The sequence below is a fragment of the Spodoptera frugiperda genome, chromosome 17 (genome assembly GCF_023101765.2).
Source record: "Spodoptera frugiperda isolate SF20-4 chromosome 17, AGI-APGP_CSIRO_Sfru_2.0, whole genome shotgun sequence".
Classification (NCBI taxonomy): domain Eukaryota; kingdom Metazoa; phylum Arthropoda; class Insecta; order Lepidoptera; family Noctuidae; genus Spodoptera; species Spodoptera frugiperda.
The window spans coordinates 7,740,889-7,756,671 of record NC_064228.1 but is presented as its reverse complement, the minus strand read 5'-3'; the positions used below and the strand labels follow the sequence as shown (position 1 = coordinate 7,756,671).

Here is a 15,783-nt window from a genome sequence, read left to right as displayed (position 1 = left end):
ATTCGCGACATAAATCGACATACATATAAAAAATACTTAAAAAAATGTAAGTTTTTAGTCATATCTCGTTATTTTATAAAAACTTTCAGTCACTTTGAGTTAAATACAAATTCAAAAGATATCAGCAACATGTATCAAAATGGAGGGAAGTCCCATGTTAACATGACAGTGATGCCAACTGAAGAAAACAAAACTTTGTTCCACGAACACAGACAGTGCGCCCAGTATATTTTAATTGTAACGTTAGCGTTTTTGGGAACGCATTCTTTTAATTCGAATAAAATTTATTGTTTTCTTACATATTTCTTTGATTGATTAATTTCTTATTTATTGTCAGTAGTAGAATCCAAGATAAAATAGGCATTTTGTCGACCGATAAGCGTGCGAAATTAATTTTACGAAAAAGTATACTGGTCGCACTGTCGCATTATTGTCGATAGTCGGGTACTTATGTTTTATTTTTAGATTTAAAACAAAGTGGTTTGTTGTTTATGGTTGGTGAAGTTTTGAGTGATTAAATATAACAATGCGTGACTACATAAGTACGTAATTCCTACATATTTATCTTATTATAGCGATATTGCGCTTTTATATGTTTTAGATCCTTTGATCTGCCTCGTTATCCGAGTCGCAAGTGCGACTACAGGACAAGGGGTCTCGGGTTCAATTTCTTTTTTTCGGATTTTCGAAAGTTTCTCAGTAGTAGCACAGAGTCTGGAATTGTGCCCTGTATATGGCAATAGGCCCCCTATTGCACGGGACTTATAACACTAATACTGAAAAGTGGGAGCACATTGTATAGCGGCATTAAGTGTCGTAATGTGCACTTCTGCCTTCCTTCAGGGATAAATAAAAGGCGTGGCGTTATTCATATTAATTCATTCATTCAAGATTCTATTTAAAGCGACAGAAGTATGTCATTCGACGTACCATTGTGCATACCGACACCGAGCAAGGGCACTGACGTCACGCGTGCATAATTAGGTACAAATAATCATTTTGATCCGTAAAGATATGACTGTGTTACGTATGATGATAAATAAATTATAATATAAATGTTTGGGGGAATCCCCGATTTATCTGTAATGGAAGCATAAGTACAGGTGCAGTACCTAGTCATTTGCATTCGCTTTGTTCATAGAATCTATATCGATCTATCTATAGGTACTTAGACATAATTGAAGAGTTTGTTTATTTATTGCCTGATTGGTCAAGTGGTCGCAAGTGCGACTGCCGTACAAGGGTACTAAGGGGTACGGCAAAGGATTACTAGGCTTTTCTCGGTTTTCCGAAAATTTCTCAGTAGTCGCACAGAGTCTGGAATTGTGTCCAGTATATGGCAATAGGCTCACCCCCTATTACATGGGACTTATAACACAAATGGTGAAAAGTGGGTGTACATTGTATAGGGGCATTACGTGCCGTAATGTGCACCTCTGCCTACCCCTTCGGGGATAAAAGGCGTAACGTTGCTTTTTAGGGTTCCGTAGCCAAATGGCAAAAAACGGAACCCTTATAGATTCGTCATGTCTGTCTGTCCGTCCGTCCGTATGTCACAGCCATTTATTTCCATAACTGTTGGGCCTACATAGTAGAAACTCTGTAGGTTGATGTATTTCCATAACCGCTATTCGAATTTTGAATAAAAATTAATAAATTTAAAAATTAATTATGGAACTGATTAAAAAAAAATTTTTTTCAGCTAACATATCCGTGATGGGTGTCTATGGATAGGTCTTTAAAAAAGAAATTAAGGTTCCTACAACCATTTTTCGTCAAAACCAACCGTTTGAAAGTTAGACGCTTCCAAAGTGGAAAAATTAGTGTCCCCCCCCTCTAACTTTTAAAATAAGAGAGTGAGAAAACTAAAAAAAATATATGCTGTAGATTTCAATAAAAACTAACAACGAAAATTGGTTTGAACCAGATATCATAGTTTTTGAGAAATAAAACATTTACAAAAACCGCAAATATAACTTTGTCGTTCATACAAACACTATGTAAAACCAAGTTATTTTATAACTTTTATAATTATGTCATCTACTGGCTGCTACGGACGCCTTCATGGGCGAGTCCGACTCGCACTTGGCCGGTTTTTATATCATCCCGATCCCTTTTTGAGTTGCCACTTTGTGAAAGGATATGATGGGGTTGTCATATCTTAGATAAAAACCCCTAAATAAAATAAAATAAGATTGAAAAAAAAAAGAAAAACATTGTAAATATACCGTTTCGAGTTCACTGCTTATTACTAACCGAATAAATTCTTTACTGATGATATTACAGGTACTCAAATATCCGTGGCACGGTACAGGGCAGGTTTGAGGAACGTTTAGCGTTGATGGCGGTGCGGCTACCGGACAGGCTGCGACGGCTCAACCCCTACGCCCAAGAGAACTTGGAGCAAAACGCCGCCGTCCTGACAACGCCCCACGATGTCTACGCCACTATCGTCGATATTCTAAAATGGCCGCAACATAGGAATCCCTACAGAGTACCAGGAGCTGATTTCCCAAGAGGAATGTCTCTGATTGAACCGGTAAGTACCCTAATTACATTTTTTTTTACCCACACACTTCAATAAGGTAAGATGACTACCTAGCGGGTTTACCGGGGCTCCAGCTCGAAAAGCAGGAGAAGGAACGGGGTGGTTTTTAGTCAGTAAGAGTCTGACACTCCCTCTCGCCTCGCCCAAGGCGAGAAAAATCATTGGATGATTTTCTCCCCTCAAAAAAAAAAAGTACCTAATAAATATTTTTTTTACCCACACACTTCAATAAGGTAAGATGACTAATGTTTATAAATATGAATAAGGTAATATGACTATGAACTTTGTATGAAATACTCTATTATGACGTCATAAGGTTTTGACGTAAAATAGCAGACTTGTTTCTAGAAATTTAGCTAGAAAATATCGAAAATTAAGTAGTTCATCAAATTTATGAATGAGAGTGTGATTTTATTTTTGAATATTTTATTGTATTGAAAAGTTGTAACAATTTATTTTTGACCCAGTCATCATCCTTATTCTACTTAGCCCAGTCCTTAGCGATTGTTTTCGGAACAACATCCTAACTAAGGAATAGTTTAAGTAATGGTGTTATATCTAAATTATATTTTTGACTCTTATTGTAAATTGATTTATTGTATCAAAATTTTTGACTTTAATTATGAATGGATTTATTGTGTTTTAAATTTTTGGACATATATCTTGATTATTTTATTTTTCTTTTGACATAATTTATGAACATTGTATTTTTATTTTATTATGTATTTTATAAAGTATGCAAGAATTTTGTCAAACTTTTATGGGTGCTGAAACCTGAAATAAATGAATTTATTATTATAATCATGAGTCTTTGTTCCAGATCCCTAGGAACAGGTCGTGCAGTGAAGCTGGCATTGAGCCGCATTGGTGTGCCTGTGTCAACTGGAAGAACGTGACGGACTCCACCATGATGCAGCGGACTGCTGACGCATTCGTAGACTACATCAACCAGCTCACTGAACCGCAAAGGTAAGAAAGAAAGAAAGAAAGGAAAATAATTTATTTGGCACCGGCCACGATGCAACAAAAACAAAACACAAAAAAAAAACAGGTAAGTAAAATATATTTTTTTTTGCCCCGCATTAGGATTTTCTCCTGTGTCGTGGGTGCGTTTACAAACATACAATTTCACATGCACATGACACCCAGACTCGAAACAACAATTTGTGGATCACACAAAGAGTTGCTCCGTGCGGGAATCGAACCCGCTACACGTTGCACGGCAACCAGTGGCCTAGCCACCGCGTCAACCGTGCAGTCAATTAAAACATTCACAGTAAAAATATGAATACATTTTTCAAATTTCACTTAATTTTTTATCGAAATGTCTCAAAAAATAAGTGAAATTTGAATAGGTCTAGATGTAGGTAGGTAACAGCTGTACAGTGTAGGTACCTATGTATTCTGTGTTAGTAGCGCGCTGCGCGACCCGTGCGTCCGCGCGGTGTCCAAGTATTCCGCAGTTAAATGAATAAATACTGGGGCCTTAGTCTGCTATTACAATTGTGTCAGAATGGTCGATCACTGAGCAGTGCGAGAGGGACGGAGCTATACAACCTACATAGCTCCGTCCCTCTCGCACTCGCCCCTGGACTCTCGGTGTACTGTGTACGAAGTTTACTAAGGGGCCATCCATAAATTACGTCACACGTTAAGGGGGAGGGAGGGGGTCGACGAAGTGTGACAAGGGGGTGGGAGGGGTCCTAAATTTTGTGACGTCACATTTCAATTATTATAATCTAACTCCTTAAAACACGACCTTGGAACTATTATCGAAAAACTCATGTCATGTTATGTAAATTTTACTAAAAAAAAATAATTATTGAAATAAAACAAATTTCGGAAATGCTGTTTTAATTAAAACATTATTTCTAGATGTAGGTAAAATTATAAAATGTGACGTCACACTAGGGAGGGGGGGGGTCTCACAAATGTGACCAATTGTGACAAGGACGGGGGAGGGGGTCAAAAATTATGAAATTCGTGTGACGTAATTTATGGATGGCTCCTAAGAAATTATTAAATATTTCATTTTTATGTTATTTTATTTCATAATATATGTTCGCATACTATCACGTGCTCAAATATTGAAGGTGTCTTTTTTTTATGAGACATGCTGGTAATCGAGCATACGTATTACCTGATGGTAAGCAATCGCCGCCGCCCATGGACACTTGAAACACCGGAGGCTTTACAAGTGCGTTACCGGCTTTTTGGGAGTTAGGGATTTAAGGGTTGTTGTTCGGGAATGGGAATGGGGTAGATTGGGAAGGGGGGAATCGGGCCTCCGGTAACCTCACTCACACAACGAAACACAAGACAAGCGTGTCTCACCAGTCAGTCTGTATTTTTTCAGATCACTATGTGTGCCGCGGACTTTGAAAGAGATTAAGTGGGTCATGGTGCAGGCCCCGAACAAAGGCGTCCTCTCGTTCGTCGCCGCCAACGACAAGGATGGCTATACAGGGAAGTTTGGGAAGGCCATCAAAATACCCAAACAAATTTATCAAGTCCAGGTATGTATCTGTATCTGGATTTTATTTTCTTTTTTTTTGACACACATGTCAACGTCACGCCTTTTATCCCCGAAGGGGTAGGCAGAGGTGGAGAGGTAGTAATGCCGCTATACAATGTACACCCACTTTTCACCATTTGTGTTATAAGTCCTATTCCCAGTTCAATTTAATGAAATCAAATTTTGTATTACAATTGGCAGAATTAATCACACAATTCAGAAATTTGGTGAACTACTCAATTTTCGTTTTTTTCTAACTAAATTTAGAAAAAAGTCTGCTATTTGACGTAAAAATCTGATGACGTCATAATAGTGTTTCATACAAAGTTCATAGAAAATTTCGTTTTTGACGTTTCGAAAAAAGTATTGAAGTTGACTAGTAGGAAACTAGCCTATTGTTAATTTTAAGTGTTTACACCATTCACTTTAAGTATTTTTGTTTCTGGAGAATCGCTCTCTTATAAGTACTGTTACCGCCTTGGGTGTTTAGTATGAGTATGAAGCAAATACAAAGAGGAGATGTCGTGTTGAAAAGTTGTAATAATACAATGTGATAGGGTTGAGACTTCTAACCCGTTAAGGCTGAGTACTACATCTAATTTTATCGACAAAAAAAATAATATGGGGGGTTGAACCCCTAATTAAAAATATTGAAAAATAGTGATTTTTTCGGTAAAAATAATTCACAAATGATTTTTTTTCACCAAAACATTATCAAACATATGAAAAAAGTAATGAATTAGTTAGCCAAGGTTATTAGCTACCGTTTGACGTTTTTTTTGTTTCTACGACGCATACAACCTTTGATATCAAAAAAAGTAAAAAAAATATTAAAATAGCCATAACTTTTAGGGGGAGGGGATTCGACCCCTTCGACTCTCGACTTTTGTCGATAAAATTAGATGTAGTACTCAGCCTTAACGGGTTAGAAGTCTCACCCCTATCACATTGTATATTTTTGACCCAGTCATCATCCCTATTATGGTGAGCAGTGGCCATCTTGTGACTGATATGATGATGATATCCATATTTCAGGTGGTCGTGGGCCCAGGACATGGGGTTTATGAAGCATCAATGACGTATTTGACTGATGAAGACAAATTCATAATGGATACAAAAGACATTTCACGGACCAATGTGTAAGTGGCTCCGTTGCCTTGCTCCCAAGTGTATTTATTTATTTATTTATACTTTATTGTACACATACATAAAACACATTTACATTGTAGTTAATAGTATTTCGACTCTCTCTATAAATTTATACTAAATAGTAATGTAGTCCTCAAGGTTATTTTCTTTTTCTATCGCTTTGACTGAATATTTGTTTTACATTGTTCTCACATAGTTGAAGCAATCGAAAAAATGTAACCAATAATTGAATTGGGTATTATCCTAGGTCAAAAATAAATTATTTTGATATTTCAATATAATAAAATATCCCAAAATAATCGTATTTTCATTCATTCATTTGACGATATACTTATTTATTTAATTTTTCTTGCTATTTTTTGCGTAATAAGTATGCTATTTGACGCAAAAAAATTATGACGTCATAATTTGCAATGTGATACAAAATTCATAGAAAAGTAACGTTTTTGACATTTCGATAAAAGTATTGAATTTGACTAGTAGGATAATACCCTATTGTAAATCTGATTGAAAAAGAGTAACCTATGGAGTTTCTTGCTCGTTCTTCTCCATAGGAATCTACACTTTGGAACGAGCAAATAGTTTCACTAGAGGACTGACCGACAGACAGACGTTATTAATATTATTATATTTGCTTTGACGTTCAAAAGGTGATACGTCTGCTCGTTTCATATAAAAAAAATGTCTAAAATTTTTAATTTTCACCTTACAGGTATGGGAACGAGCCACACTGTATAAGTGCAACACATCCACATCTAAACATGTATTGTTACTGTAAAAAGTAAAATAATCCTTACTTATAGTATTAAGCACAAATTAGTAGCCTTTAGCCATATACCGCCGTACTCAGAAACATTTTGGGTTCGGTTCATATCTGACTGTACAGTCAAATGTATAGAAAAACAATTGACCGTTCACATTCAACCGATAATACGTCAGTACGACCAAAGATACGCTCAATATATCGCACATTTAGTAATATATTGGCACATTTACGGTTTTCATAGTTTACCTGACTTGTTTAGTTTTTAGTTTACTGACCAATGAACCGATGTTTTACGTGCGTGAGGGGGGAAACTACAATAATGGTATAATGACACTTGCGACCTCTCCCGATGAATATGGAAATAAATAGATTAATATGCACTTTTGAACACGTAAACCATGTAAAGTCAATTTCGCATGTTTTGCAGATGTGCCAATATATTGCTAGGTGAGCGATATTTTACGTCAGATATGAACCGATCCTTGGATCATTCCTTATTAAGGATTTTTAACCGACTTCCTAAAAAAGGAGGAGGTTCTCAATTCGGCGGGTATGTGTTTTTTTCTATGTACATATATTATGTACACCGATTACGTTGAGGTTTATTGACCGATTTGCGTGATTATTTTTTTTATTCGACGACGCATAAAATTTTGACCCAATACAATTTGATTTGATCTCTCAATGATGTATTTGTAATTATAATTATTTCAATTTAGGGTCGATTTATACTAGCGCATCGAAGCGTCTATCCAAAACTGCACATAACAAATTCAACCTTAACTCCACAGCGTAAAGGTCAATTTATACTAGCGCACAGTCGAAGCGTTGATCGCGCGCAGACGCGCGAATTCCGACGAATGCGCGCGCCTTCTTAAAGTAATCTCAGAAGTAATGTGTGCGTTACGCAAACACTAAGGTTGTCTACCAAGGCAACCTTAGTATTTGTTAGCCTCGGCAACAGTTGCCGGCAACCATGTCGACAACTATTTAGTTGCGCAACCAAGTTGTCACCAGATTCATACAAAGGCTGGCAATTTACTTGTGACTCCTGTAGCGTTGCGGGTGTCCGTGGACGGCGACAATCTTCGCCGTTCTATATAAAAAAATACAAATAAATACGTGATTAGCTCAGTATAAAGTTACCAAATAAATCCATCTGTGCCTACCCTATAAAAATAATAGGCATGATGTTTTTTTTTATATAGGAGATTAAAATAAGGACGCGTTTCCAACAGAAATAAGGAATGTTTAGTATATAAAAAAAATCATGCGTTAATATTAGGTAGGTACTTATTATATGTAAAAAAAAATATGCGAAAAACATTATACGTAAGCTTATAATAATACCAATGTCAAAGAAAATTATGCGATTTTTTGTGTGTGTTTTTTATGCCAAAATTTTGAGCAAAGATATTAGTAGTAGTGATTTAACTTGTATTTTATATAAGTAGATATAAGCCAAATTCTGACTATTATAATTGTAATTAATTTATATTTATTTATTTATCTTTGAAACTTTGAGTTTCACTATGAATGTAAATGAAAATTTGCGGTCGTACTCAGAGACATTTATTTTAAAACGTAACGTAACGTCACGCCTTTTTATCCCTGAAGGGGTAGGCAGAGGTGCACATTACGGCAATTAATTGCTGAGTATTAGGTTGAATATCCATTAAATGAGTCTGAGTACGGCGGTAAGTGTATAGTGCATCTTTAACAGTCGTAATTAGTAAATGATGAAGGGTCAATCTCTAAAACAGTTAATTCGTGTAAAGTTAAGTTTCGTACAAAATTCATAGAAAATATTATTTTATTATAACTTTCGTGAGACATACTAATTTAATTATTATGTTATCGGCTTACTCACGTACTGTTTTGACGAGGAACTCGACTAGTTTCAAGCCATGCTAGAGGCTCTTATTCATGAGCAGCATTCCGCGACACACGACGCGGCGATTGTCGCGGAATGCTGCTCATGAATATGAAAATATGTATTATTATTTGATGTTTAGACAAAAGTATTAAATTTGACTAGTAGGAAACTAGCCTATTAAATATCTATATCTGAAAAGTACCAAAGCGATTACACAAATACGCCCGTTTTGGAGATTGGCCCCGAACCAAACGTATCCAGTAATCGAAAATCTCTTGATCGATCTCGGGTTTTTTAACCCTTAACTAGTAATGTCAAAAAAATATTATTCGGACGTAGATTATATTTTTTCTAGATTAACTGCCGCATTCAGAATCATTTAATGATTACTTAAACTATTCCTTAGTTACGATTTTGTATAGAAAACAATTGCTAAAGACAGGGTTAAGTAACCATTAAATGACTCTGAGTACGGATGTAAGGTTCTATTAATTAAATAAATGGTGCATTTTTTTTAAGAATGTAAATAATTTTTAGTATATTTTTGGTAAGTCTTTTTTATTGCCTAATGCTTTTTGCTTATTTCATTTAGACATCAGGTGTTCTACAAGTATCTGCCACGGCTTTAATGGGAGGTAGTGGTGTGTTTGAACATTGCAATAGTAAATATAAATTATTGATTACGAAATATATTTTTTTTGTTTGTTTGTTATGAAAGAGCTATCTCTTTCACTGTCTCTGTTGCTTCGTCATGAAAACAATTGATAGCAGCTTATTTCATCGCATCGTGCGTATTTGTGAACCACTTTATGCAGAGTAAAGTCAATGTTTATTTAACTTCTTTGTGTGAATTGAATTAACTGGTCCGGAGTACGAAATTTCTTCACTATTGTAGTCTTCAAACACAACACTACCTCCTATTAAAGCCGCGGTAGATAATTTTAGAACACCTTATATATTAAGTATTATGTAAGTTTAATATGTGTTTATCTTAGGTTGTTCTCATTTACAGTTATATTTTGTATACAGACATTTACATAGTAGCACGTGGACTCCACAGCTGGACTATGGGCCTCCTTGACCTTTTCGTGCTTTTCCTCCAGCGATGTGCTATGTAGCTATGCTATGAAGATGTAATAGCTAAGCTGTAAAACTATATGACCGTTTCCACCTATCTATACTAAGCTATACGAGTAAGATGCACCGCCGCAAAGTACTTAGCTGTGCGTGGAAGTTGCGCAGCTCGAGTATACGATGTATCCATACTAGGCAAGCCATACGTAGCACACACATCCATCACATAGCACGCATCTTTCTATATAAAAAACATATCTAATCTGTTTCCACCAGTGCTAAGCTATGTGTATCGTTCAATATGATTGGTGGAAGCCAAACGCATCCACAGCAACGTAGCATAGCACATCTCTGGTGGAAAAGCACTATAACCGCCGTATCAGTGTTATTTAATGGTTACGTAACCCAGTCCTTAGCAATTGTTTTTGGAAAAAATCGTTACTAAGGAAATATTTAAGTAATCATTAAATGTCTCTCTGATATGAGACCAGCTAATTTTCTATTGGACGAAAAATGAAAGTTAGTATTAGCGCCATATAGAAAGCAAAAATACAGTAATTCGTCTGTAATATTTTATATGTGAACATAAGAATTGTATAACCATGTAAATTGTATATTCGATTACTAGAATAAAAGAAAGAAATAAAAGACATGTATTTCATTTTATACCATTTTATTTGTCTATATAGGGTGACTGGTTATTAGTGAACGATATTTAACCCTTAATTTGGCAAGACAAAAAAAATAATTTTAGGAAGTTCGCGTTAATATATTATGTTCATATGCTTTCAAAAGACACGGGAAAAATGAAATAAAAAATCTTACCTCAACAGTTTCCTGAAAACACAACGTTAAGTATACTCAACAAAATTCGGTCATTAAAGAATTATAGTCACGTAGATCTGTTGAGTATACTTAACAAATACGACTCATCGGTAAGTTTAAATAAAACAAAATTAAGGCATACTAAAATGAATTATTTATTAAAAAAAAAATATTGACACATATTAATGATGATAATTAAAGTGACAATTTCTGCCCTTAACAAAACATAGTCTAACCTTACATTTCAGACAAAAAACGGTAGTAAAACCTTTTTTACAGTAAGCGCATCGACCATATTCTGTACCGTGCTCAGGAAAATGGTCGATATTGTCATATTTTATATCATCTACTGGCCTAGGACGTTTAGGTTTTTTAATTTTTTCATCAGGGTTCAAATCTTTAATTGTTGTTTTATCAACGTTTTTTCCTTTGTCGAGCAACGCTCTATAAATTTCAAGGCGAAACTCTTTCAAAGGTTTACCCTTTTTAATTCCCTTTCGAGAATTATCTCTCCTGTACATCAACCACGCGTTGTTGACACAGATATCAAGTAACTGTGAAAATATGGACAGATACCAACGCCTCGTCTTCATTTCTGTGCGGTACAGTGCAATGAGCATGTCCGCTAAATCGACGCCACCCATGTGGGCATTGTAATGCTTTACTATATTAGGATAGTTTACTTCAATTTTCCGTTTTTTAATTTTACAATACCGCTTGACTTTGCTTACAGGATATGCATCTGAGTAACTAGAGGCTAGGATGACACATTTGTTATCATTCCATTTTACAAGTGATAGTTTTGTCTTATTACACACAGTCTGACAGAACGATCCTCGACCTTGCGATTTCAAAACTTTGTCAGTTTTTAGCTTGTTAGCAGCACTTCTTAGGCGATTTGAACGCATAGTACCTAGGCTAAATATGCCATAATTATATCTTAGATAATGGATTAGCTCCAACGAAGAAAAATAGTTGTCAAAATATACGATGCACGGCTTCTTCTGTATAGTTTTACATAGTTTCAAAACTGCTTTTGCTCCCCAACCCATACCTTCTTCCTCTGCTGTAAAATTAGACTCTTCAAATGTATCATTACCAGCATATAAAAAAAAGTCGTATATTATCCCGGACGCTCCAGCCCGAACCAAGTTTTTGAAACCCCATTTCCGTGGCTTGCGGGGATTATACTGACGCTTCTTGCCTGCTTTGGTGCCCTTGTATGGAATAACCATTTCATCAATGCTGAATCTGGACTCTTCTTCAATTTTTAGGCAGTTTTGACGAATTTTTTCCATAACTGGCCTTATTTTAAAGTATGGGTCACTATTTGCCTCATTATTATCCACGAAGTGTAGATATCTTCGGATAACTTGATACCGCTTCAGTGGCATTATATCTGCGACTAATGGATAGCGCGTATTGGTACACCAATAATCTAAGTAAGATGGCATAGATACTACACCCATTATAATTTGTATAGCTAAGAAGCTTCGTAACTCTTCAACAGTTAAATTTATTGACCGGCCTGTCGTCTGCAGTGAATACATATTTGAACTTTGGCATATTGTATCAAAAAGATCTTCGGAAAAGAAATCAGTAAAATAATTCAATGGATTCTTAATATCTGTAAGGGGGCTTTCAAATGTATCAGGATCCAAATCGGCACGATGAAGGAAACGTCCAGAAGACCAATTGAACTTGAGTTCAATTTTTTTCTTAGTTACACGACGGGGTTGAGAAGGTACGGTCAAATTGGCTGTGGTATTTCTGCGACGTCGTGCTCTTGTAGTTCGTGTTGGTTGCGGTGTAGAAGCTGAGATTTGTGGAGACTGTTGTGGAGAACCACTTACCTGATTAATGATGAATGACGGAGTAATAGACGGTATGTTTGACATAGGAGACAATGTTGGCAACGAACTAATAGATGGTACGTCATTGAAAGGTTGTTGCTGTTCAGCGTGATTTGTTTCTTCAGGATTAAAATCCACAAGAAGTGAGGCAGATTCATTAGGATTTTGCTCATCATCAGAGGAATCCAAAAGGTTAAGTTCCGCCAGAGAAGATGTAATTGAAGGAGCTTCAGACGACTCTGAGTCGTGACGTTCGTAGTGTCTAATCACTTCTGCTTCCTTTTCATTTTCAGAACTCGATTCCCCGCTAATTTCAGAAGGAGCGTTCTCTTCCGGTACTAGGGCCAGAATATGCCTTGATCTTGAATTCTGAAAATAATTTAGATATTTGCAGGCACCCAAGCAACGAAATAACAAAACTACCACACACACAAAATACATGCAAAAACGTTAGTAGGTAGGTTTTTTTTAGATAAATTAATAATAGGTATGCGAATGGCGTGAATGGTAAAAAATAAAGATATTGCTATTAAAACCAAAAAAATATGTATATAATTATGTATAAAACCAGCGTTAGGCATATTTACATTAAGCTTATTTCAAAATAACCAAAACCAACTGGATATAACAATATAAATATTTAGGTTTTAAGCAAAACTGAACTTTAGTGTAAAGCAATAAAGTTGATTTTTTAATGTAAAAATAGTGCAATGAAAAGATTGGAGATTGAAAAAAAGTTTCATTTTACAAAATACACGTCATCTGTTCTAGCCAAAGCGAAACTTGAATATAATTTCCAAAAACATTCACAGAGAAAGCAAACATAAAACCCTCGTACCATTATAGCAATAAATCTCACCATGCAGATTTGTTGAGTATACTCTACATACCCTGTTCACACAAAATTACTTACTACCGAACTTTGTTGAGTATACTTAACACTCGTGTTCTCCGACTCGTCGCGATCTTGTCCAGGTGAGAAACATTTAGCAAATAATTTTATCACGTTCATTATACATTATATAAATAGAAATAAGTAACGAACGTATCAATAACAGATCGAAAACCAACAAAAATAAATATTTACCTGTAAAGCTCGCAGAGCGCGTTGTCTCGTCGCCATTTTTTCTCGCTAATGTCAAGAAAAATGTTGCCAGACAGGCAAACTATTTTTTTCTACCAAATAGAATAAAAACTAAGTGTTATTAGACTAAAAAATACAGAACCACAGAAGAAAATTAGTCTTTCAGATTTTTGTATTTGTTATGTTAATTATACTCAACAAAACCAAATTAAGGGTTAAACACGTGATTGTACTCATGATGACAAACAACTTTCCCAGAAAAACTTTTTTTGTATACTCATTAGTTTTATTTTTATCACAATAACAAAATGTTTGTGTACCATAATACCTACTAGTCTATCGAAAACGCGGGCGCGGGCGCCTCGATGCTCACAGCTAAATCATGCGAGAAAGGCGTGCGCGAAATTTTGTTGTTTTGTTATTGTGATAAAAATAAAATGAATGAGTATACAAAAAAAGTTTATTTTAGAAAGTTGTTTGTAATCATGAGTACAATCATGTGTTTAAATATCGTTCACTAATTTTACCAAGAGCCCTATATTTTTGTTGTTGCACTTAGGATTCTAATGTCATTATATATTCTATTGTCTATTGAAACTATAAAGCAAAAGGGCCAAAATAGTGATGACGATATGAAAAAACTCATTGGTTAAAATGTATGCAATAACTAGCTACCCCCGCGCGGTTTTACCCGCTCTGCTCGACTTTTATTGGTCGTAGCGGGATGTTTTTTCCTCAAAGAGCCATCAGACCACCACAGAATGGCCCAGTAGGGCTGATGCCTAATCCGGAGCTGCGGACTACCTAGCGGGTTCACCGGGGCTCCGGTTCGAAAAGCAGGAGTAGGAACGGTGTGGTTTTGAGTCAGTAACAGTCTGATACTCACTCTCGCCTCGACCAAGGCGACAGAAGTCATTGGACGATTTTCCCCCCTCAAAAAAAAAGCGAGATGTTATATAGATTCCTCAATAAATGGACTATCCAAAACAAAAAGATTTTTTCAAATCAAACCAGTAGTTTCAGATTAGCACGTTTAAACAAACAGGTAGACTCTTCAGATTAGATTAGATAACTTTATTGAACATTATAAAAACACAAAGGAGAAACTGATTCACGGTTGGTGTAGTGGCTGGGCAACTGGATACCGTACCGTGCGACGTGTAGCGGGTTCGATTCCCGCATGGACCAACTGTGTGATTCATAAATTATTGTTTCTGGTCTGGGTAATATGTGTATGTACGTTTGTAAACGCACCCACGACACAGGAGAAAATCCTGATGTGGGGCAACGCTAAAAAAAAACAAAACAAAATAAAATAAAATAGTAAAGTATAAAAGTAGTTGTAATATTAAAGTAGGTACAGATACCATAACATTGGATATTCTCTATCCGTAACTTTAAAGTTTCGGACACTGTAAAAATAATCACGTCTTGTTTGAGAGAGTTATTCATTAAGAATTTATAAAGCAACTAGCAAACCCGGCGAACTCCGTTTCGCCACCAATGTTATTTTTTTTTCCTGAATTTTCTGTGCTATAAACCTCACGGAGCCCGAGACCTTTCCAACGAATGCGTTCTGGAGTTATAGCGTCAGGAAGGAAAACCCGACTTATTTTTATATAATAGATAAAACTGAACTTTATTGCTCATAATGCAATTATTTAAAATGGAAATGTTTTCTAAATTACCAGTAGTCATAAACGTAATTGTAGGTAACCGACGTGAAACAACGTTTGCGTTGTGTGAATGAGGTTAACGGAGGCTCAATTACTCCCCTTTCTAATTCCCGATTCTCCAACAATCCTTAAATTCCTAACTTCTGAAAGGCCAACAACGCACTTGTAACGCCTCTGATGTTTCGAACGTTCATGAACGTTCTAATTAAGTAAAATAAATAAATAAAAATAAATAAATGGGCGGCGGCGATTGCTTACCATTAGGTGATCCGTATGTTCGTTTACCGACTTATTCCATAAAAAAAAACAAAATAATGGCAGTTTTTATGTTATAGTGATTCTATTTAATGCAATATTATTTTATTTTTATTTTAAGTATGTAAGTAGAGAATATCAGTTTACATTTTCTACCAATAG

The 15,783-nt window shown here is 35.7% G+C and overlaps 2 protein-coding genes across 5 annotated transcripts in view; one reads left to right on the top strand and one right to left on the bottom strand.

Annotated features, from left to right (window-relative positions):
• Positions 1 to 10,576, top strand: part of LOC118276547 (uncharacterized) — a 50,599-nt gene extending 40,023 nt beyond the window's left edge. For all 4 annotated transcript variants that reach the window (XM_050699944.1, XM_050699942.1, XM_050699941.1 and 1 more), the window contains 5 exons: positions 2,287 to 2,539; positions 3,369 to 3,517; positions 4,905 to 5,064; positions 6,099 to 6,202; positions 6,925 to 10,576. In XM_050699944.1, coding sequence (XP_050555901.1) covers positions 2,287 to 2,539; positions 3,369 to 3,517; positions 4,905 to 5,064; positions 6,099 to 6,202; positions 6,925 to 6,997 — 739 coding nt within the window. In that variant the 3' untranslated portion in view covers positions 6,998 to 10,576. The remainder of the gene's footprint in view (positions 1 to 2,286; positions 2,540 to 3,368; positions 3,518 to 4,904; positions 5,065 to 6,098; positions 6,203 to 6,924) is intronic.
• Positions 10,577 to 10,754: 178 nt separating this feature from the next.
• LOC126911624 (piggyBac transposable element-derived protein 2-like) lies at positions 10,755 to 13,729 on the bottom strand. Its single transcript, XM_050699674.1, has 4 exons — positions 13,694 to 13,729; positions 12,607 to 12,975; positions 11,808 to 12,288; positions 10,755 to 10,765 (listed from the first exon to the last, which is right to left on the bottom strand). Exons 1-4 carry the CDS (start codon positions 13,727 to 13,729, stop codon positions 10,755 to 10,757), a joined length of 897 nt encoding a protein of 298 aa, XP_050555631.1.
• Positions 13,730 to 15,783: the final 2,054 nt, after the last annotated feature.